This window comes from Austrofundulus limnaeus, unplaced genomic scaffold (genome assembly GCF_001266775.1).
Source record: "Austrofundulus limnaeus strain Quisiro unplaced genomic scaffold, Austrofundulus_limnaeus-1.0 Scaffold33, whole genome shotgun sequence".
NCBI classification, from domain to species: Eukaryota; Metazoa; Chordata; class Actinopteri; order Cyprinodontiformes; family Rivulidae; genus Austrofundulus; species Austrofundulus limnaeus.
Genome location: NW_013952435.1, coordinates 1,912,593 through 1,936,233, shown reverse-complemented (window position 1 = coordinate 1,936,233; position 23,641 = coordinate 1,912,593). Strand labels below are relative to the sequence as shown.

General features: G+C 38.3%; 3 protein-coding genes across 5 annotated transcripts; 2 read left to right on the top strand and 1 right to left on the bottom strand.

Annotated features, from left to right (window-relative positions):
- Positions 1 to 94: 94 nt before the first annotated feature.
- mrpl14 (mitochondrial ribosomal protein L14) lies at positions 95 to 1,448 on the top strand. Of its 2 annotated transcripts, none has more exons than XM_014005989.1 (3): positions 95 to 155; positions 536 to 635; positions 910 to 1,448. In XM_014005989.1, exons 1-3 carry the CDS (start codon positions 110 to 112, stop codon positions 1,274 to 1,276), a joined length of 513 nt encoding a protein of 170 aa, XP_013861443.1. In that variant the 5' UTR covers positions 95 to 109; the 3' UTR covers positions 1,277 to 1,448. The 2 variants fall into 2 exon arrangements, with proteins under 2 accessions (XP_013861443.1, XP_013861444.1); XM_014005990.1 differs by lacking the exon at positions 95 to 155 and adding an exon at positions 230 to 337.
- A 330-nt stretch (positions 1,449 to 1,778) lies between these two features.
- LOC106515920 (calpain-1 catalytic subunit) lies at positions 1,779 to 12,012 on the bottom strand. Of its 2 annotated transcripts, XM_014005983.1 has the most exons (23): positions 11,889 to 12,012; positions 10,479 to 10,494; positions 9,501 to 9,747; positions 8,650 to 8,719; positions 8,431 to 8,549; positions 8,224 to 8,357; positions 7,943 to 8,111; positions 6,764 to 6,847; positions 6,602 to 6,687; positions 5,888 to 5,962; positions 5,648 to 5,808; positions 5,354 to 5,523; positions 5,251 to 5,262; positions 4,033 to 4,244; positions 3,905 to 3,944; positions 3,750 to 3,815; positions 3,481 to 3,538; positions 3,272 to 3,336; positions 3,107 to 3,175; positions 2,959 to 3,037; positions 2,762 to 2,875; positions 2,601 to 2,659; positions 1,779 to 2,530 (listed from the first exon to the last, which is right to left on the bottom strand). In XM_014005983.1, exons 3-23 carry the CDS (start codon positions 9,744 to 9,746, stop codon positions 2,504 to 2,506), a joined length of 2,115 nt encoding a protein of 704 aa, XP_013861437.1. In that variant the 5' UTR covers position 9,747; positions 10,479 to 10,494; positions 11,889 to 12,012; the 3' UTR covers positions 1,779 to 2,503. The 2 variants fall into 2 exon arrangements, with proteins under 2 accessions (XP_013861437.1, XP_013861436.1); XM_014005982.1 differs by lacking the exon at positions 10,479 to 10,494.
- Positions 12,013 to 13,777: 1,765 nt separating this feature from the next.
- Positions 13,778 to 21,679, top strand: LOC106515918 (calpain-2 catalytic subunit). The gene is made up of 21 exons (XM_014005976.1): positions 13,778 to 14,080; positions 14,150 to 14,219; positions 14,375 to 14,493; positions 16,267 to 16,400; positions 16,487 to 16,655; positions 16,742 to 16,825; positions 16,958 to 17,043; positions 17,117 to 17,191; positions 17,331 to 17,491; positions 17,567 to 17,736; positions 17,821 to 17,832; positions 17,916 to 18,124; positions 18,257 to 18,293; positions 18,380 to 18,445; positions 18,527 to 18,584; positions 19,391 to 19,455; positions 19,544 to 19,612; positions 19,693 to 19,771; positions 21,117 to 21,233; positions 21,325 to 21,383; positions 21,467 to 21,679. Exons 1-21 carry the CDS (start codon positions 13,844 to 13,846, stop codon positions 21,488 to 21,490), a joined length of 2,100 nt encoding a protein of 699 aa, XP_013861430.1. The 5' UTR covers positions 13,778 to 13,843; the 3' UTR covers positions 21,491 to 21,679.
- Positions 21,680 to 23,641: the final 1,962 nt, after the last annotated feature.

The following is a 23,641-nucleotide window of genomic DNA, read 5'->3' as shown; positions in this document are numbered from 1 at the left end:
AGAGCAAAAAAGGGTTCCAGAAATAAAGCGTATAGAAATCAAACGCATATTTAATCAWCAGAAGTCTCTAGAAGGTTGGCGTTGGTATTTTCTATATTGCTATGGATCTATGTTGACGGCGCGTCTAATTGACGTAATCAAAACGGATAAACAAGGTTATGTAATTATTTAAGATCTATTTTAATATTTTAATATTACTCGCACTCATTATTATCATTATACCCATTTTTATTTAAGTTAAATGCTATTAGATTACAACATTTAAAAATGTCATCTCATTCGATGTCGCTTACTAATGACGCAATACTTTGACATTGGCGTGGAGCTTGCTAAAAGGGTAACTAGCGTATTTCGACATTTTAAACTTAACTTATAATAACTTACTCGTTAATATGTTTGTATAGATTTAGGCATAGATATTACAAATATATATATACATGTATGTTGCATCCTTTGTTAGCCTGTGCCTGGCCTCCATGTGAAGTGAATCAATGTTATCGGTATTAGCTGCTAATTGTTGCTATTTTTTCTAAAGCGCTGACAGGATTCGCTGTTATGGCTCTCTCCCAGTTTTCGAGAGCTCTTCCAGGGCTCTTCGTTAAGACATCGTCAACAATTTCTCAAAGAACTTTCAGGTAAGAACATGTAAACACATCATTTATATACATAAAATATTTTGTGGATTTTTTTCTTTGGACTTCACGTTTTTACTTAATTTAAGCACCTCTGTCAAAGTGATGTGTCCAGTGCAAGCAGTCTTTCATGATAAGCTTTATTATTATATTTAGCAGAATTTTAGCTGAGGCAAATGTTTATTTTGCATGCCATGTTTGCTTAGCTAATTGGTCCATGAGGTCTACCAACATCCCTGCGAGGTCAAGAGTACTGATTTACTTTTCATCTTGTCAGTGTGTCTGCTGTGGCAGCTGCCATTCAAAAGATGACAAGAGTGCGTGTTGTGGACAATAGCTCTCTCGGAAACACACCCTATCACCGTCCACCAAGGGTGATCCACGTCTACAACAAGACAGGCGTTGGAAAAGTTGGTGACAAAGTTTTACTCGCCATTAAAGGGCAGAAGAAGAAAGCCATCATCGTCGGACACAAAATGCCCGGACCTCGAATGACTCCACGCTTTGATTCAAACAATGTTGTTCTGATTGAGGATAATGGCAACCCCATCGGAACCAGGATTAAGGTCCCCATACCGTCAAATTTACGTAGATTGCAAGGAGATTACTCTAAAATCCTGGCAATTGCGAGTTCATTTATCTAACTGTGTCATTGTTCTGTGTGGGATAGGAACATTTTACACTTGGCATTTTTTTTTTCAATAAAGGTGGACAAAAGCATGCTGCAGTCACTTAGGTTTTACATATCCAAACATACACAAAACTACAACGTTGACAAAATGTGGAAGTAAATAAAAGCAATGCAGATTTTATAAACTCTTTTTTCTCAGTGGACCATCATAAACAAATGTTTAAAATGAATTTTTATCTGTAAGAGTTGCGATAGGGCCAACAAAAAGCTGTGAAAGTGATGCTAAGATGAAACCACTTAAGTGTTTTGCAAATAAGTTATAACCAAAACCAGAATTTCAAACTGGTGAACCTCTATCCAAACCTTTTAATAATCTGTTAACCTAGTCATAGTCAGCTGTTTATTTGTACCACCTTAACAGTCTTGTTTCCCACTCCAGCTTCTCTTCAGATGAATTGTTGCTATCAGATTCAAAATTACCTTTTGTTTAATAATAAATGAAGTGCAAGAATGTGCCCTTTCGGGAAAATGTTTTATTAAAGGCACAACATACATTCACGAGACATGACACTAACAGGCGTGTTTTTAACAGCCATTAATAACAAGGCATTTTACACAAAATTAATGTTTTGTTAATAATAATAAAAGCAAATACAACAGCCAGCTTCCTTCATCTTATTTTAAACTAAAATGTCAGTGCAAAGTAAAAAATGTTAGTTCCTTCACTTCACCTAAAGAAAATGTGACACGGATTTAAAACTTGAACATCAAACAAAACTGATGAGTCTATACTGCCACCTTGAGGTGAAAGTATGACAATACCAATTCAATACTGATAAGATCTTTTCATTTAAAAATAAAACAAAACAATTAAAAAGGCACAATAAAGTATAACACCTTAAAAGCTTTTAGTAATATGTTAATAATTTATACTAAGTTACATTTAGTGACAGCAAAGTCGTGATGAACATCCTGTCTTATTTTTTGTCATGCATGAATATACTTAWTTTTAAACCAATGACAGATTTATGTCACAGTGATTATGTTTTTTTTTTTTAAACTCTTCATGAGTTTGCATAGCTTTTAAAATATGGCCAAGGTTAGTTTTGTGGGACTTTGGTTTCTGGTTATGCAGCTTCAAGGCTACTTTGTCGCGCTGGGGTGAAGTGGGTAAAAAATATGTTTTTCAGAGCTGCAGGCACTGCACTTCCGCGTCCTCCTTCAGCAGAGACGGGCTTCCTCAACCACACATGGTCAGGTAAAGCCACTGAGCAAAACAAGGAGTAAAGTTAATAAAAAAGAAATAAACAAAATAGTTTTACTTTACCGTCACTCACCTCAGTGAGATTCATCTCAGCCACTCCTGAGCCCTCTTTGTCAAACTGCTGGAAAGATCCTGTGAAATTCAAAATAAAAGCTGTGTTGCAAAGCTTCTCATACTATAATAACCTAATAATATTTGAATATTAACCATATAATTTAAAGCAGGATTACTCACTAAACATGGCTTCCAGCTTGACCAAGCAGCAGATGAAGTTATCAAAGTCAACCATTTCGTTCTCAGCATATCGAGCCACCAGAATCTGGTTCAGCTTATTATTCAGTTTAAAGCCTAAACATGAGAGAAGTTTAAAGCAAAACAGGTTTTCATGTCGCTTAGAATAACATCAGCTTTAGTACTCGTGGATATAACACCTGCTGCCTCCACAGCAAGACGCATCTCGTACGAGCTCATGGCCCCTGACTTGTCCAGATCAAATTCCCTAAAAATGCCCTGAAAAAGAAACAGAAATATTAGAAAAGGAAATATTGTGAGTTTAGGAGGGTGTCATTTACTTCTTACCAGCCACTTTCGGATCTTGTTCCAAAGGATCTGGAACTCCACCAGTCCTAAACGGGCACTGCCGTCTTTCTGATCAACAGTGCRTCAAGGGTTTAAACTGCACATTTACACAATCAGTGTAGGAAACCTTTTGGTTTATTTATGATAAATTTAAAAAAAGGATACATCCATCAGGTTGACCATCGTCCTACATGACTCCATACTGAAACCATCAGTTTTTAGATCTTTGTCTAAAAACATAAAAATATAAATAGTTTGACCAATAAAGCCTGAGAACCATGTAAAGGACAGGAAATAGATGAGAATCAAATAAAGAAAAAAAAACATACAAGCATAAAAAAATGTAGCAGCTTATTAAAATCAAACAAACTCACGTCTGGTGACAACCCTGTTTAGAATCGTCCTAAGCTCACGAATAGAAATCTCCATGTCCTGAAAAAATACACAAATTAAGTAATACTACCATTCTTTATTTCATTATGGTTAAAAAATAAATACAATTTTGTTCAGTAGAGTAACAACTAGTACCTAAAAACAATCCACAATTAAATGTTTTCTACAAAGAAATGAACAAACACACACTTACACACAAACRTAGATGCCCTTTCACCTTGGGTGGAGGTTAATAAAAAAAGAGCCCTACCTCTCCAGCTAGTTGGGCAAACAAAGCTTTGAAGGAGTCATCRATGTCCTCTTCATTCACTTCCTCCTGTAGAACCGTACAAAGGGAGTGATTTCAATGAAAAAATTAGATAATCTGCGATGCATTTCATGCTGAAGAATAAAACAAAAGCCCACCTCCTCTCCAAAATCAGCAGACACTTCATCATCCAGTTCTCTGAAATACAAAGATACTCATATAAAACTTCCATTCCTCTACATAATAAAGGAAAAGGCGAMTTAAACAGATTTGAGAGACTCTGTACTCTGTCTCCGACATCTTTTCAGTGAAAACCCTGAGGACAAAGTCGGCCTCTTTGCCRGGCTCGAAGGTGGAGGGCACGATGAGGTATTCTCCGGGGGGCAGGCGCAGCCGTGTGCTGACCTCCCGCAGGTTGATGAAAGTCTCGGACCGAGCRCAGGACGAATGACTCAGGAAGAAGTTTTTCTTCAGATGGACATTCTGGCAACCTCTGAACTGAGGTCAGCAGGAAAAACACAAATTGGAGATGAGAGAAATTTTGCCAACCAGTTCARAATTTATTTTAAGAACTAGAGAATTTGCATTTCCGGCAAAAACACAGTGTGAATGCCTAACGCTGAAAGATCTGTGCTGATTATCTTAAAAAAACAAGCTGAAACTAGCATAAAACTAGCTAAAAAAGAAAGTTGAAACTAGCAGAAAGAAACAGCAAGAAGCAATAAGAAGCTGAAATTATCACAAAAGGTAAGTTAAGATGAAAACACCTGAAATTAGTAGAAAGCAGCTAAAAGAAGCTTAAAATACAAAGATGAAAGAAGCACAAATAGTTGAAATTAGAAGCCTATTTGAAAGCTATTTATTTAAATGGGCTTTTGATTTTTAAATTTTAGTATTTTGTATTTATTTTTACCTTTTTCATTGTGGTTGTGTTTTTAACTAGCACTGGTTTATTGTACCCTTTATTCATTTGTTTTATGTTGTGAAGCACTTTAGTGAATGCAAGGCATTGTTGGAAAGTGATTTAATTAAAATTTATCATTATAAAATGTAAAAAAAAAAAAAAGGTAAGATCAGTTAAATAGAAGCGGAGGGAATCTAAATTTAGCACAAATCAGTTTTAAAAAAAGCAGTACCAGAACAAAAGGTAAAAAGTACAGTAAAGACTTGTGACCATTTTACAGGATTTTTAAAAATGATMAAAACAGCTCCATTTATTTTCAATGATGTAAAAAAATGGCTTAAACATAAACATCTCAAAAAGGACWAATTGCTGAAGTACCAAAAGTCATAGCCGAAATGTCCTGAAAGAGCTGAACGTTTTGATATAGAAATTATTGAAATGGCACAAAAATTGCAGAACAAGATAAATGCCAAAAAAACATGCAGAAAAAAATAAACACCTTAATATTTTTGAATCCTTGATAAACATTTACACATAAAACAAGATTCCAAAAATCTTCTAACGGTCACAATCATCAAAATTCCATTTTAAATTGCTTACCTCTTCTGGAATCTGCAAAATTTAAGGAGAAAATGTTAATAAATGAAGTAAAGCAACATAGATGTGTGTCAAATATAGATTTTACACAGATTTGCGCTTTTACCTCATAGAGAGCAAAACCAATAGTGTGCATGTCCTGACCATGGCGCCGGTATTTGCGGCGGTCCTTCTGCATGAGAGCTACCAAAAAACTGCACGCCACCTCATCGTCCTCAGGGTCGTCATCCTCTTCCAACAACGTGATCTTATACTGAGGGTTTATCCAAAACGTGTCTACACAATATGTATGCAGATAGTAAGCCTGTTTCGTGAGTAAATGTCTTTAAATATTAACTTTTTATATCATGAGCGCACATTTAAAAAGCTCGCTATTTGTGTCTGTGTGGTTTCCACTCACTGGGATGGTTCCTGCAGCCACCGGCGGTGCTGCCTCTCCTCCACATCCCGTAGAACTTCATGGTGTTCCAGTGGCTGAGGCTGTCATCACACAGAGCGTCGGGTGTCAGGTTACAGATCTCCAGCCGAGAAAACTGCCTCAAGAAATCATTGAAGGACATCCTGGGGGACGGAAGCAAAATTTGATGGTCATCATTCACGAGATGTTTTTTTTTTTAAGTTCCCTTTTAGCGCATCTCACCAAAACTCCCCGTCTTCCATGTTAAGATGAGAATCTTCTCGATCTGAGGGGTCGATTTCGTCCCATTCATGGGAGCTAGAAATGATAAATGATAAATAAACAGCAGAGGTTTATAGTAACTAAGTAAATTTACTTCGTTACAGTACTTCGGTAGTTTTTTTAAGGATTTGTAATTTTACCAATTATTTTTTTAAATAGCTACTTTTATTTCATTACATATAAAGCTAAAAATGATACTTTTACTTCTTTACTTTAAAATGTAACACCTAATTACTCATTAAAACATGTTTGAACTCATCATGAAAGAAGATGTTTCTGCACTCTAAAAAATTAAGTGTTGAATTTACTCGACAAAGTCGTGTCAGCTGGCTCCACTAAACCTAGTAGAGTAAAATGAACAAAGAAAATACATAAATTGCTCAATTTACTCAACCTGGCTGAGTGGAGCCAGTCTGGTTCAGTAAATTCAACAGTTTATTTCTTAGAGAGTGTGTAAAAAATACTTTTACTTTCCCAATTTTATGAACAGTTTTATGACTTTACTTGAGTAGTTTTCTCATCGGTGAAAATTATTTTTTACCAAAGTCATTTTCTGTTTATGTCATTTTACTTTTGCTTAGTGCTTTATAGACCTGTGGAAAACAGTGCAGGTGAGATAAACCTCTTAAAAGTCCAAACCTCAAAATCTAAGCAGTGAAGCAGAGACACGCTCACCTGTCACTCCAGGCACCAGTCCACTCCACCTGTCCCCAAGGGTTACGTATTCGGATCAGGCGAACCATGTCGCCGCGGTAGTCAACCTACACGGCAGAGTGATGGGAAATTTTAAACCACAGCTTTCACACTCTGCGATAATTGACTCGTACGACGACAGACCTCCTTCAGTCCGGTGACGGAGTAGGCGTGGCCCTTCACAAGCTTCTTGAACGTCACAGCCTCCATGTCGAAGGCACTGGTTATCTGTATTAATGTGAAACTAGGATTTACTGCTCAGTAAAGTTCTTAAAACAGAAATGAATGGTTTCTTAAAGGGATCCCTGATTAGTTGTAACATTAGACTTTATTTGATAAACATTTATTTTAACTGTAAAATAAAGACTGTAAAAATACTGTAGGCCGTTTAGTTTTGTAAATTTTTAAAAGTATATTTTAACACGGACGGAGCCATTTTATTTACACACAAAGCATTCTGGGTAAATGATGACATGGATAGGGCCTCGGTGTGAGCGAGCTATATCCACCCTGAAGGTTAATCTTGGACAATATCTGACAATTGACTCTTTTAAATGAAACCATAGAGCGTTGACGGAGAGAAGGTAGAAATGACTCAGCCTGTAACTGAAAATATGGATGGAGGACAACAGAGCTGCTTCATGGAAGAAGAAACTCAGCTTAGCCTGTTAGCCTTCGCGTTAGCGCCGATGCTATATTGCCTTATATGCATTAGCTCAGTGCTAGCACGACAAACCAACAAGCAAAACTGAGGTCCTCCATCCATATTTTCAGTTGCAGRCTGAGTCATTTTTGCGTTCCCCTCTCTGTCATGTGGATGGAGGACCTCAGTGGCAAGAGGAGGATGTGTAGCGCTGCATATATATGGTGATAGCGTCAGGGCTAACGCTAAAGCTAACAGGCTAAGCTGAGGTTCTTCCTCCATGAAGCAGCTCTGTTGTCCTCCATCCATATTTTCAGTTACAGGCTGAGTCATTTCTACCTTCTCCTCTCTGTTTCATTTAAAAGAGTCGATCATCAGATATTGTCCAAGATTAACCTTCAGGGTGGATATAACTCGCTAGCAGCCTCGCACCGGGGACCTATCCATGTCATCATTTACCCAGAATGCTTTGCGTGTAAATAAAATGGCTCCATTCATGTAATGCTATTTTAAAATTTTAGTTTAAAAATGATAAAAACTGAACAGCCTACAGTATTTTTACAGTCTTTATTTTACAGTTAAAATATGTTTATTAAATAAAGTCTAATGTTACAACTAATCATGGATCCCTTTAATGCAACAAGCCTACTCATGTATGTGTGTTTATTTCCAGCACGYACATCGATAGAGCAGCCCAGCAGGGAGCCTCTCTCCAAGGCTTTGCCGATTATCCTGTGGAGATCCCGAGGAGCCTTGCGCAGCTCGTACATCTCAGAAACACCACCCGTAAAGTCCTCAAAGCCTTCAGTGGTGCTTCCACCAGACAGAGCCTCGTAGGAGCCATTTAGCCTGATAGACAAAGAATGCATTAGCGCTGATTGCTTTTCACCACTTCAGACTGGCTCGCTGAATAAAACGTTTGCTGCAGGATGCAGCTGGACGGGTCGCTTTTAAAACACACTTGGCGTAAGCTTTTTCCAGCAGCGCACTCCAGAATTCATTGCCCTCAGCCGAATGGACGAACATGAGCTCCCCGTCTTTGACAGGTAATCGATCGTCGATCACAACATCTACCCAGTCGCCGAACTGCCAGAACTGCAGCACACAGYGAGAATCACARAAATCTGATSTGCTTACAAGSGGGAAATATGACAGGAAATGAAAGAACCTGAAAGTGGAAGATTCCGGCATAATCATCCTGGAAGGACTGGCCGTGTGGGACGACCCGATGAAGGAGCTTCTCGTTCAGGGTCAAAGAGGCGATGGCTGCTAGCAACCAGCAGTCACCTGCAGGGTGGGAGGAAGTATTCAGAAGCAGCAGCAAACTTCATGTTTCTACTGATTCGTGCAAAAAAATAAAAAAAAATAAATTAAAATGACACCTTACCAAGAGCTCCCTGACAGATATCTGTCCTGGTGGCACCGCCCACAATAAACTGAGGGTCACTGGCCAGCTCCTGAGGAGAAATGTTCATTTCTGAGTGACGAATATGAACATAAAACATAGTCTGAAATTGCGAGAATGTGTTACTTTTTTAAAGTTTGTTTGAAAGTTTGGTCTCATCTGTTGCACTTTGCTGCAATAAATTCTTTTCCTGCTGCTTTTTAATCACCCTCCACTAAAAACATCTCATGAACCGCAGGACGAATTTTAATGAAACTATCAGAAAATAATCATTAGATGTACATTTACAMCTGCTTCATTATTGGAGTTGACCTGATTCAAGATGTCTACCACAGTCAAATGACTTTAAATAACACAAWTATATAATGTAATTCAGTTTATTTTACAGATGCTGAGCTAAAATTGGATCTGGTTGCAGCTATTGTCGAGAATCGCATGTTTTCAAGRTTTGACCAAAAACATCAACAACGCTGACTCTTCTCATTCTAAGATGATGTCAGATTAAAAGTSTGGCAGTGACATGCATTCCTTCACCGAGTCGTTCGGCCTTGTAAACAAATGTCAGTGCAGAGGGAGCGGTCTGAGGGGATGAGATGCCAACAGCTGCAGTGGTCTGCAGAGTTCCTGTCCCAACTCGTTCCATTATTCTGTCYGGGTTTGCAGAAATGAAACGAGACAATGTCGCCGATACGTTTGTTTACACGGAGACGTGCATTCGAGCCGTCACTTGCGACACACAAAACCAAATTCCTGATTCTTGAGAAATCATTGATTAAATTATCTTTAGGTCTGTAATTTCGAGTTTGAATGTGAAAAAARGATAATTTTCTCACAGTTGGCCTCATCCACTCTACATCTCGGGTTTTGGAGGAATGTGGCGCGAGCTCCTTGAAGCCCAGAGACGGAGGCTCAGCGGGGAAGTAGGGATCCTCGAACAGGCAGCCCGACTCCACACATTCCTGCTTCAGTGCCTCGTAGTCCTGGTTGGCGAAAGGTACAGCTTGGTCCACGGAGCCCATGCCCTCTGCCCGGAGCCTGTTGGCATATATGCTTGCAGAGACCCCTCCAGTCAGATACATGCTGGTGCGAGACAAAAATACAGAGCTGGTGGGCAAGTGTGCACAGAGCCATTTAAAAATAGCAGCAGACTAATCAGCAGGATGGTCTTGCCTGGAAGTTATGGTACTTCAAAAAAAGGGGAGGAAGTGGGTTAAGAAAAATAAAAAGATTTGCCTTCAAAGTGGCTCCGTTAGCCGGAAAGTCACACAAAACCAAAGCTTTAGCCTTTAAAGAAACTGAGGTCCAATTATTTTCCTTTTACTTTTTTTGTGTGGGCACTTTAAAGGGTGTTTCATTGTTGGATCTCTGTATATTTAAACATGCTGAAATTTGCCTCTTTTAGTTTAAAAAAACTTAATATCACAATTCAGCATCTGTTTTGGAGATTTTTTAAAACATTGAGCAAAATTTTAATAAAGCTGGTGATTTAAAATAAAATACTTTTTTTCCTGTTTGTTTTTTAGTAGACAGATAATCTCAATATTTAAATACAGGCTACTGCTTTGAGAAGAAAAGGCTACAAATACACACATTTTACTAATAACCCTTTTAACATCAAACATATCTTAGAGGTATCCTGCAAGATAAATGATATGAAAACTTAAGAAGAAACCAATACAATTAAAAGCCTAGCAAATAAAAGAAGCATATGAAAAGCACATATATATTAATAAATAATAAGGGAAGACTAGTGCAGTATAAATCCACCACATGAAACGCAACAAACAACAGCAAAAGTAGAAGTTTGATACCTTATTTATGGGTAGGCTGGGAAAGAGAATAAGACAAAAAAAGACATCATTTATTGAGAGTATGTGATTTAATCTTCATGCCGACAACATTTTAGACAACTTATGCCAACTTGTGAATTTTTTATGTCTAAATTACTAATTAAAGTTATATATTTGATCAATCTGTTTGCATTACAGTGTTTACATGCCTAAAATAAGCTTCCAGTTGATTGCTTTTAATTACATCTTCAGTGTAGATGTCTTTAAAATTTAAACATGATGGCATACGTTATCTAAATTGTTTTAGTATGACAGGGCCTTAACACATAATTGCAGCTTTTATTGTCCTTACTGAAAAACAAACTTTGGAGTCAAAGTTTATCCTGAACAATATCAGCTAGCCAAGTTTGAATGAGTTTACTCGAGTAGTTTTCCAGATAAATTGGTTTCTATTCTGTAATGCAAGTATGCACTTTATGCAAATAAAGCACTTTTATATGTGTATGCTACTTGACACCAATGAATCAAAATTGTCAGACCCTTAAATTAATAACAGAAAAGAGGGGACGTTGTGCAGATTTTACTTAAAMCTTTATAAAAAAATTCCCACCAGTCTTTATGACATTGCAAAAAGCACCTTTAAAGGACTTTTTTTTACAATCTTCAGGTCAAGTGATCCTTTTTTCTGGACCTRTGCTGAGAAACCTAGGACATAATGCAGCTAAACTCTTTGTAAAAAGGAGTACCAATGAGCTGAGTCTGAAGGAATACTTGGATGGAGCTGAAGTGGAGAGATCAATGGAATAAATGATAGTGGTGGGGCGTGAGCTGGAAACAAACACAGATTGTTTAAAATGGTGACAACCAACCCTATTAAGGCCCCATGTGCCTGCAGGAATGTCCCTCTGTGCTGTCAAAGAAAAAATGTGGGACTGCTGCAGGCTTCAGACTAAATAGAAATCTCTGCTTTTCAACCAGTTAGAAGGTAAAAAAAAAACAAAAACAAAAGTTGGACCAATGACAGAGCGTGTCATCRTGGACTTTAACCTTTAACAAATTCCTAACCAAAATCTGCTGCACAGACTGTCTGACTCTTTATTTCTAGTCAGAGCGGGCTGCACCAGAACTATTACCGCACCTGTTCAGAAGTACAAGCAGGCCTGCCTTCTTCAYACGACTCGGCCTGCGGTTTAATTAACTTTATAGCAATAAATCACGGCGCTCATTCCCTTAAAAAAATCCAATGAACGCATTAAACGTGTCTTAATGTGGCTGTTGTTCTATGCTTTAACTAGTATCACAGCCATATTATTAGAGCACGCGCTGGCCTGTGCAACCAACAGCACCGTTAACCTCGCTCCGTGTAAACAAACACTTTTTTTCTCTCTGTTTTTTTTTTACTTAAAATATAACAAAACAGGCGGCACTCACCACAGTTTAGACCGACCGCTTCACTTTTTTTTAAAGACTCCTACAGGGATAATTKTGTCAAATCCGTGAATCTGTATGACAGGGGCACAGTCCAACCCCTCCGCTGYGCGCGCGCACGCACATTCACATTAAAAGGGGAGCGCGCGACCACTGAAGGACCAGCCCACTGGAGGAGGAGCCAAAGCTCAGCATCAGTTCTGCTTTTAGCCRCTAGAGGCGCTAATGGTCAAGAGTAAAAAAAATAATGAAAATCAGCTTAGTGAGTATGGAACAACATTATGAATAAATAATAAATATATAATGAGAGCACATTTTTAAAGGTGAATAAAAAAAAACATAATGACCTGAATTTTATATGCATTCAGTTATTTCCCAATTACATTGTGATATCATATGTATCTAATGCCTGTTGCAGTTTATTTATGTATGTATGTATGTATGTATGTATGTATGTATGTATGTATGTATGTATGTATGTATGTATGTATGTATGTATGTNGTATGTATGTATGTATGTATGTATGTATGTATGTATGTATGTATGTATGTATGTATGTATGTATGTATGTATGTATGTATGTATGTATGTATGTTTGTTTGTTTGTTTGTTTGTTTGTTTGTTTGTTTGTTTACTTACTTACTTATTTCTGAACAATTTGGTGTTTCATATTCTATAAGTGTGCACCATAAACAACACAAGGTGTGAACAACGACTACATATAAATTCATTAGATGAATAATTATCGTGTTAAATACTGTTTTAGATACAATTAATGTCTTTTTAAATCCAAAAACCTGCAACCACTACAACTGATAAAGCTGTTAAAGTTGCTGTATTTTTATGTATTTGTTTATTTAGGGTACTTGTTGGAAATTAAACATAAATATTATTAAATGAAGCAGTTTGAAAGAGTTTACTCCAGTAGTTTTCCAAAATGTACAAATACATAGTTTCAAAATGCAGGAACTCAGTCAATGTCAACGAAAAGCACTTTTGTCTGCACACTTTACTCAAGTCTGGGTGTGATCACAAAGCAATACATCTTTATTCCAAACTTCGCTTTCATGGACATCCCCACTGTTGACTTCTTTCCACCCATTTTAGCCATTTCAGTAAGTAAACAATGACACAAAGTAGTTGGCATCTGGTTACAAACTTTACTTGCAAACACATTCACGTAATAATAAGAAAAAAAATTGTGACAACATTATAAATGCTCGTTTTACATCAGTGACTCAGATAATATATTTATTAACTTTTTTCATGAATCTTATTTGTTTAAGTTAGACATTGTATGAACAGTTTAGTTTAACTCCTGATCAAACTGACTACGAGAACAATTTGTTTAAGGCTTTCGGTATTCAGAGATGAGGATGTAGGCAGAGAATAAGGATGCACTCGCAGACGGGGTGGGTCCATAATCGCCCCAGGTTATTAATTACAACATCTTGAATTTCCTATTTGTGCTCAGTTGCTTCAGTATCTTTGAGCAGCCATCCCTTTCACAACTCTCAGGTGTATTTACAAGTAAGCCAAGCAACTCTTTCGTAGAAAGGTCATTTCTCAACAACGTCTGCTTGTATACCACATTTTATAGGTTGTGCAAACAATTCTAAATCAAGCAGCTTGTTTGAACTGGGGCTCCCACCTTCAATATACAAACGCATCAGAAAAAAACAAGACTGTAAATGCTGCTTCTGCTTTAGTTGAGTTTAGGCGTGTCCTTGTTTTTGTTTCAGTTGTGGCCACTGTGAGTTCAGTGGGAATTTGCGTGAGGGTTGCTGACATCTGTACCATTTGTCTCACCTGTCCGTCAGAAGCTCCTCCTCCACTGTTACCTGACCCCAACGCCAGAGGTGGTTATAAGAACTCTGAGTCAAAGGCATTTCTGGGTAGAGCTCATTTGACTGAAGGTCAACACAACCCTGCAGGTTCACAGACTTGAGTGGTGAAAATGACATCCACAGCACGCCGAGTGGCCCATCAGCAGGAGAGAGCAGATGGCATCGGCACCAACGAGACGGCCGTGAAGTTTGCTGGCCAGGATTACGAGACTCTTCTGCAGAAGTGTCTGAGCAGTGGACGCCTGTTTGAAGATGTCTCTTTTCCAGCTGAGAGCAAGTCTTTGGGCTACAACGAGCTGGGGCCCTTCTCRCCGAAGACAAAGGGCATCGTTTGGAAGAGACCAACGGTAGGAAACACCCGGTTAAGACCTCATRGTTGAATTTAAAAAATCTTGATTTTTCTGTATCTCTTACAGGAGATTTGTTCCAACCCAAAGTTCATTGACGATGGAGCCACGAGGACTGACATCTGTCAAGGAGCTTTGGGTAAGTGTGAGGAAATGAAACAGATGAGAGAAACATTGAGAGTTTAGTGCTCCGAAAGAAACCCTCCACCCATTCAGCCACCAAGCATTTATTTGTTGAGAACGCCCTACATGTTTCAGAACAGTTATTTCTGATTATTTACCTTTTCTGTACAGGTGACTGCTGGCTCCTGGCTGCCATTGCTTCTCTGACTCTGGACCAGCAGATCCTGGCACGAGTTGTGCCCCCTGGACAGAGTTTCACCGAAAATTACGCCGGAATATTTCACTTTCAGGTGACATAAAACCCTTTTTTTATCGGACATTGTCCTGATCTTAATGTGTTTYGTTTGTAGTTATTTATTTTTAATTTTTTGTAATGTTTTCATGTTCAGCAGGTTTTCTGTAGTTCCTCTGTGTCATTAGTCATATAGTTCCCTTAGTCAGCCGTATCGTCCATCTATCCACCTGCTATCAGCTCACCTGCCTCTGCTCCACCCCTCCCAGTGTTTTTCTCTCTCTGTTCCTCGAATCATCTGTTCCCAGAATTCTTTTGTTCTCTGTTGCAATCCGGTTTTAGAATAATTGAGCYCAAGAAAGCAGGAGTTGGGGGGGGGGGGGTGCGCCATAAAGAGGCTGACATGAAAGCAATCTGTTTACAATCAAAAACCTCAGAGGAGGGCACAGAAGGTAACCAGACATGGTGAAYATGCAAAGGCCAACTGGTGAGTGAATGGAAGCAGAGGGATTAAAAGGAATGAGGATGAGGACGTGACAAACAGGTGAAATGAAATGAGGCAGGGTGCAGATGTAAGTGGACAGGGCAGGAGTTGAGAAGCAGATGTAAATGAGAAAGAATGAACTGAAAACAGGGAGAGCACAGAAACCAAACTCCAAAATAACCCCCCCAAAACAGAAAACTAAACATTCATCATGACATATGGGGCACAACGTGTAAAATGAAATGTCAAAAAATGCCACGAACACATTTTCATTATTTTGCCTACTTTCTGAGTGTAACATCCTAGGTAAAAAAAATCCACTATGTATGGTCCTTTTTTTTCTTTCTGTTTTGTGCTAAGTGAAAACGTAACAAAACATRAAACTTGTTTTTGTAGCCTTTTTTCAATTTTGTTATTGTCGTTCTTTTAATTTAGTTTTAAAACAAAACAAAAMCCTGTTCCTCATTTTAATTTGAAAAAAATAAYGGAACTAAATGTACCAGTGCCTAAATGTTGAACACTTATATTTAATAATTTGGGAATGAAACACAGCCTTTGCTGTTGGTGCAGGGCTTTTGTTGTGACGTCATCATCCTGAGACAAAAGCAAACGCTAATGCTGCAGAAGATGGCGATTCAAGTTTCGATTCAAAATGTGTTTATTGAAAACTATATGGATGGTACCTGTGGTCCAGCAGTTTGAATTTCAGCTCAGACATCACCTTCGACTGCAAGTTTGATGTCTTATAGGAAAGCGTTAGCAGCGTTAGCAGCGTTAGAGGTCACTTTTGTCGCAGGATGATGATGTCCTAAGCTGTGCAATAACGATAAAGGTTACATTCCATTCTGAAATAATTAAATGTAAAATTTAACATTCATACACAACATTTACATTAAACTTTTACATTTAAATTTTGTATTTAACATTTAGACGTAACATTTAACATTTAATCAAAGTTAGCAGAATGTAAAAATGAGCTAAACAACAATAAAATRTTRAYGGAAATTTTTGCTRGGATTTTACACTCAGRATGTGAGCTAAGTAATGAAGATGTWTTAGTGACATCTTTTATCATTTTATTTTACACTTTTACAGTAGCTCAGATTTCCTGCTCMTTGGGTTTTTGTTTGCTCTTGTTTTTTATGTAATTAATATGTTGCCTAATCAGCTATTTTTGTTGTTGTTACTGAAGAAACAATCTTACAAATCTTTTTTACCCCACCTGCTAAAATTTATTAAAATGCTAAATTTCATACACAGTTGGACGTGGCTTTTTGAATGAGTCATGGCAGATACAAGTTCAGCAGTTTGTTGGTTTAACGCTGTCACTCTGACGTCCTCTCTCAGTTCTGGCAGTACGGGGTGTGGGTGGATGTTGTGATTGATGACCGGTTACCTACCAAAGATGGAAAGCTTCTGTTTGTCCACTCAGCTGAGGGCTCAGAGTTTTGGAGCGCTTTGATGGAGAAGGCTTACGCCAAGTATGAAATCCTCCTCTTTGTACATTTTAACAAAACCGTCATGCAGAATTAACGTACAATGCCTAAAATTCCTCTGTGTCCGACAGGGTGAATGGCTCCTATGAGGCCTTATCAGGAGGAACTACCATTGAAGGTTTCGAGGATTTCACAGGAGGGATTGCTGAAACGTACACCTTAAGCAAAGCTCCTCCGCAGCTCTTCCAAATCATTCAAAAGGCCCTGAATCTGGGTTCACTGATGGGTTGCTCTATCGACGTGAGTCTCATCCGCTTTTATATTTGAACATCAAACACAACACAATAAAAAGTGTCTGAATTAAGTGTCTTATTTTGTTGCTTTAGATCACAAGTGCCCGTGAAACAGAGGCAGTGACAGCRCTAAAGCTTGTAAAAGGACACGCATACTCTCTTACCGGTGCAGAAGAGGTTGAAATTCTTTTGCTATTCAGCTTCTTGGAAAATTACGCGCACTTTGATTTGCTGCATTGTCACAGGATCTGTAATTTCTCTAATTGCTCTCGTGTGATCTTCCTCTTCACGCCTGCTTTCGTTCTCCAGGTTCATTTTCAAGGCAAGCCYGTTAAGCTGGTTCGTATCAGGAACCCTTGGGGAGAAGTGGAGTGGACCGGGCCCTGGAGTGATGGGTGAATATTTATGAATCTAAAAATGCAATTTAATAAATGCATTTATTTATAGATTTTTTTCCCCCCCAAACAGATCCAAGGAATGGAGCTACATCAGTGCGGATGAGAAATCAAAGTTGAACAATGTGGCCGAAGACGGAGAGTTCTGGTACGGCCAAACGTTTATCATTTTTAAAGCTGTGTGTACATGTTTGTTTGCCTTCCTGTCAGTAAAATATCTTGTGAAACCGTGGACAGATTTTAACGAAGCTCTCAGAAAGGAATCATTAAGTGCCTCCTCTCCTCAGGATGGCCTATTCAGACTTCATCAAGAACTTCTCCAGACTGGAGATCTGTAACTTGACCCCAGACACGCTGGAGAGCAACGACATGGGCCAGTGGAACAACTACCAGTTTGAGGGCATGTGGAGGGTCGGTTCCACTGCTGGAGGCTGCCGCAACAACGCAGGTTAGACCGAAACCACGAGAGCCGCACGTCTGAGCAACTGGTTCTGTTTGGGTTTAACRTCTCTGTGGGTTCCAGCCACGTTCCCATACAACCCTCAGTTCCTGGTGCATCTGGAGGACGTGGATGAGAACCCTGTGGATGGAAAGGATGGATGCACCTTCCTGGTGGGGCTGATGCAAAAGGGCGGACGATTGCAGAAGCGGCTCAACCAGGACATGGAGTCTATTGGCTTTTCTATTTATAAGGTTTCTTTATGTTTTAATTAAGAAAAAAGTATTTTTGTGTYAAGAAATCCCATAATCTGATGTATATATGTTCCCTTTTTACAGGTCCCAGACGAGGTTTGTAGAATTTTGAAGCAAAAAATCACATCAAAGTGTCAGAAATAGATTGATACTGTGCTGAAGCGTCTTTTTCCTGTCAGTACAAAGGCAAGAACAACGTTCACCTGGGCCCCGAAGTGCTGCTGCGTCAGAGGCACRTAGCCATAAGCACGTTCATCAACACCAGGGAAGTGTGCGAGCGCTTCAAACTCCCTCCTGGAGAATACGCCATAATTCCCTCCACCTTCCCGCCTCACAAGAACGGCAGCTTCGTTCTCAGGGTCTTCTCTGAGAAAGCCGCTAACACCAGGTATCTGTGATGAATCTAGCAGCATGTCGAAGCACAGGTCTTTTATAAAATGACTGACCATTGGTGACAGTCTATTTGTACTCTGAATGCTATTTTTATTTAGAAAAAAATAAGCTGTTTTTTTTACTCTAGACCACTTGAAGCAGACATTCGYGCTGTAATAAAGGAGGTAAATTTGATTCTTTTTTTTGCACAAAGGAAAAAAGTGTTTCACTTGATAATGACTTTATATTTGTTTTGACTTGACTTCCACAGAAGGAGATATCWGAAAAGGATATGGATCCTGAGTTCAAACGCATCTTCAAGCAGATTGCTGGCAGTGTAAGTTTTAAGAAACACACCTGAACTTGCTCTGAACCTCTGCCTCCATAATAAAAGATCTAATTTGCRTTTTCCAAACAGGACATGGAAGTGTCTGCCTTTGAACTGGTTGAGGTTCTTAACAAYGTCGTCTCACACCGTAAGCAGATTGAGGAGTTTTTTATTCATTTATTTATTTATTTTTGTTTTGTTTTGTTTTTCAATGTTAACATCTGCTTTAGCAAATTATTTTTAGTTTTTAATACATTTAGTGTTTTTTCTCTTATTCTGGTACCTTAAGCTAGACACTTTTGCAGGTTTTAGTTTTAGCTGTTTTTTTTTTCCCTATTTTCAGCCTGTGGCTAGTCTTTGGCTACTTTTAGTTAACATTTTGACTTTAGAATCTTTTAGCTATCATTTTGTTACAAATAAGATTTAATTAGACTTTTCTTATATTTATTTTCCATGAAGCCTTTTGCTACCTTTAGCTAATCGTTTGCTATTTTCAGCTAATCTTTTGCTACCTTTAGTGATCCTTGTTCTTCTTTAGGTTTTAGCCATTATTCTGCTGCTTTAGCTTTTAGCTAGTGTTTTTCTATTTTGACTAGCATTTAGCTATTTTTGTCTTTTAGTTAACCTTTTTCCACGTTTAGCTTTTAGCTAGTATTTTGCTGCTTTTGCAAGTTAGCAATTTGTAACTTTACGTTTTTAATAATAATAATACAACAAACTTATGTAGTGGTTTTTAGGATACTCAAAGATCCTTTACAAGAAAATAAAAATACAAATCTAGCAAATCAATACTTTCGACTTTTAGCTAGAATTTTGCTGTTTTTAGCAAGTGTAATGCTCCTTCTATCTTTAGAAACTCAGCTTCAGCATCAATAAATACTTTCCAGCTTTGTCAGGGACTCAAAAATCACACTGAGTTTTTGCAGGTTTTTCTTTTTTGATAATTTCATCCAGGTTCTGACATCAAGACWCATGGATTCACCCTTGAGACGGGTCGCCTCATAGTCAGTCTGCTGGACGTATCCTTATTAAAAAATGAAGCTGAAGGCATTAACCTATCATAGACATCCAGTTAGATTTTTTTWAATTAACCTTAATTTTCTCCAGAAAGATGACAATGGCACATTGGGAATAAAGGAATTCCATGTGTTTTGGAGCAAACTTCAAAAATATCTGGTAAGGAGTGATCTAYGTATAAACTAAAATGAATGTTGTTGTGTTGGAAACTTACAATCAGCGCTGTTTGGGTCACGTAGGAGATCTTCAAGAGTCACGACTCGGACCACTCTGGCACGATGAGCAGCCACGAAATGAGAGAGGCTGCAACCAAAGCAGGTAACAAATGATGCAAACAAACAAAAGCTTGGAGTAAATTGGTGAAATGAACTGCAGAAATGCAGAATCTGGATTATTTATGTGTTTTTAAAACTTCTTATACAGTATATTAAGAAATATTGTATATTCATCAACTGTTTTGCCCTTTATTTTAAAATGTTAAAGAAATTGCTGTGATCCAGTCATTTGTGCAAATATTAAGCTAAAAATGGGTATGGTAGTAGCTGAGAGGGCTTCATCTTTGGCTATATAGAAGCAGGCCTTTAATTGACSTAGTTTTGGGTTGTGTTGGGAATGGGGTGCCAAGTGAAAAATGTCACTAACACATTTTCATTATTTAGCTCACTTTGAGTGTAAAGTCCTGGTTAAAAATATAACTTTATTGTTATTTAGTTCACTSTCCTAACATTTAGCTGACATTTACTAAATGTAAAATTATATGTTCAATTGTAAATCCTTAATCTAAACTTAAAAATCAAATGTAAATATTGTGGCTAAATGATAAAGTTTMCATTTGAGTATTTCGGAATAGAGCACAGCCTTGGCTGTTAGTGTATTGCGTTTGTTGTGACGTCAACATTCTGCGACAAAAGCAAGTGCTAATGCTGCTAATGCTACGAAACATCAATTTTGCATTTGGTTTTCAAGCTGATCTTCAAAATGCTGGACCACAGGAACCATTCATATTCTTTTCAATGAACACATTTTGAWTTTACATTTTTGATACCCACTTCWGCAGCTTTTTCARCTTTAGCAGCGTTAGCATTGTTAGCAGCGTTAGCGTTTGCTTTTGTCACAGGACAATGACGTCACAAAAAAGTCGCACTCCAACAGCAAAGGCTGTTTCATTCTAAAATTCCTAAATTTCATCATAATTTAGCTGCAACATTTGAGATCTAACTTTTACATTTAGATTTGGAATTAAAATTTCAGTAAAAAATTAGCAAATGGCACCCCATATCTTTGGGAGACATATATCTGACGTTGGCAGTTTAACACAGCTTCATATGAGCAGATGGTGCTTTATCTCCTGAGATTTTGTGTAACCTAACCAAGCACAGAAATTACATACAACGGCTTATTGGCTCAKCTGTTTGTGTGTGTGTTTATGTGTGTGTGACATGTGAGAACAGTTACTGACAAACTAGAAAATCCTGTTTGGGGACTGCAACRCCCTGCACTCAGGCATGTGCACTCGCACAAACAAAGCGTGCATGTGTGACACCAGGAAATGTATATCTGTTGATATATGACACTTTCTAAAACCAACACCTCTATAAGATCAGAACCAGTCTTCACCTTTGAAAATGACCCATAAAAGCTACAATTGTTTTTCATGTTGTAGGGTTTCAAGTCAACAATGCCCTGCTGCAGGCCATTGTCAACCGTTACGCCGATGCTCAGTACGCCATAGACTTTGACAGCTTTGTAGGCTGCCTCGTTAAGCTGGAAATGCTCTACAGTAAGCCACAGTAAAGTAAACGTCAGGTTTTACCAAAAAAAATCATCTCTGATTGAGCTCAGAYGAGTGTGTTTGTTTGTCTCTTTGCCAGAAATGTTCAAGACCCTGGAAAGAGACAACTCAGGGAAGATCGAGCTGAACTTGCAGCAGGTTTGAGAGAAAATAACCCAATCAGGTKTGGATTTAATCTGCTCATATAAGCTCACTGTATATAATTGTGTTTCCTCCCACAGTGGATGTGCCTGGCCATCTATTAGCTCTGAAAGCAACAAGCAAGATCCAGAAAGAAGAAGCAAATTGGATGCATTGTTCATTCTTTTATGCCAAATACGGATAAACGTGTGTTACTGACAAAGTTTTAAGCAAATTTGATACTCGTGCATTTGTTATTCAGCTCTTTGGCTGCTGTGAAATCAAAATAAATGTCACCCATATTAAATCATAAACGTTACATGTGTGGACTACTTTTTTTCTTTAACGTTCGGTTTTTTTGAGAGAAACTGTTAAGTCACTTACAGAAAAAAAAGGTTCCTGGGTGAGAGAAAGCTTTCTGATGGGATGTGATAGTGTGAAAAAACACTCGGTGTGCACATATATGACACAGAACCTGTCTAACCGTACAGAACAGAGACACACGAACAGAAAGCAGCAGGCAGGTGAAGGAACTCCCAACATGTCAAGCGTCGCCGTCAAGCTTCAGCACCGCCGGGAGAAATCCCAGAGAGTTGGATCCAACTCTCAGGCTGTAAAATACCTGAACCAAGACTGAGGAGCTGAAAAGGAGCTGTCTGGAAAGAGRTCAGCTGACTGAGGATGAATGCTTCGAGCCCCTGGTGACGTCTTTGGGCTACAACGAGCTCGGACCAAATTCTTACAAAGTTCAGGGAGTCACCTGGAAGAGACCAACTGTGAGTGTCGTGCTGAAACATAAAATGTATCTGTCCATTTAAATAGCTGCTCTGTATTTAAAGCTCGAAGAGAAAAGGGTTTGCTGTTTTTTTGTTTCCCTRTGAAAGGTGTCTCAGATAACAGCCRATTACTTAACTGGGAAAAGGTTTGGTGCAAACTCCTGACGTGTTTTCAGTCATCGTGCCGATTCTGATTATAAAAACCAAAAGATTAACCTTTTTGGTCAATACGATCAAATTGAAAGTCAAAATATGATAAATAATTATGAGTTGAAAAATGGAAATCACTTACAGGAGAATCACTGTAATTATTTCTTTTTTTAGGAATTGTGCTCAAGTCCAAAATTCATCAGCGAAAACGCTACAAGGATATTTGCCAGGGAGCACACACACACACACACACACACACACACACACACACACACACACACACACACACACNCACACACACACACACACACACACACACACACACACACACACACACACACACACACACACACACACATCCTTGTGCATGCATCAAACTGAGGACATTGACTTACTTCCATACTTGTAGGTGCATTTATGCCTAACCCAGACATTTTCTCTAACACTAACCATTACTAGTCTATACCTAACTCTAACCTTAACCAAAAATTCATACCATACCTCTACAACTAGTAGAGTGCAAAAAAGTGAGGACCAGGAAAAGGTCCTCACTTTACATCAAAAACTTCACTTTGATAGTAACTATTTTGCAAGTAGTCCTCACTCTGTAGCAAAACACACACACTGCATGTTTTGTTTCATGTATTTTTCATATTGAACCCCTTCACAATATGGATACCCTTATAAATAGGTACTTGATAATACCATAATTAATTCAGCTATAAATACTTATTAAACCATAAATAGAAAATAATATAAAAGCATCAAATACATAAAAGGCAACAATTAACATTATTTTTTAAAACAAATAAACTGAGAAATGTGTGAAAAAAAGGGGGGAATTATTCAAACAAAAGCACAGTGCAGCCTTTTTTTAATGAATAATTTAAGGAATTTTCAGTTTTATGTACCAGAGAATTGCAAAGCACCTTTTGTCGGATACTGTATTTCAACACTATTATTTCATGAGACACATTTCCTCCTGTAAATATTTTAATGGCTTTGCATGCTTATCTTAGCCTGTCCGATGAACAGAAACACACTGAGTTTGTTTCGTCAGTAAATACCCTACTGTTTCATTAAGTCTGTTTTTACCACTGAAAACTGCTTTATCTTTACACAACACCGCCTGTCAGTGTGTACCAAACATTAACACAACTCTGTCTTCTCTGCCGACACCCAGTTGGCCACAAATCTTCTATAAGCTGCTGACAGCGAGTTGCAACGAAAGATTAGACTTTGCACACCTGAGGCTTTTGTGCAATTGATGGCTCCGCCGGTGTTGTTCCCAACCTTTTTARACTTGTGTACCCCCTGAGCCATTTTGTCATACCACTAGTACCCCCTCTG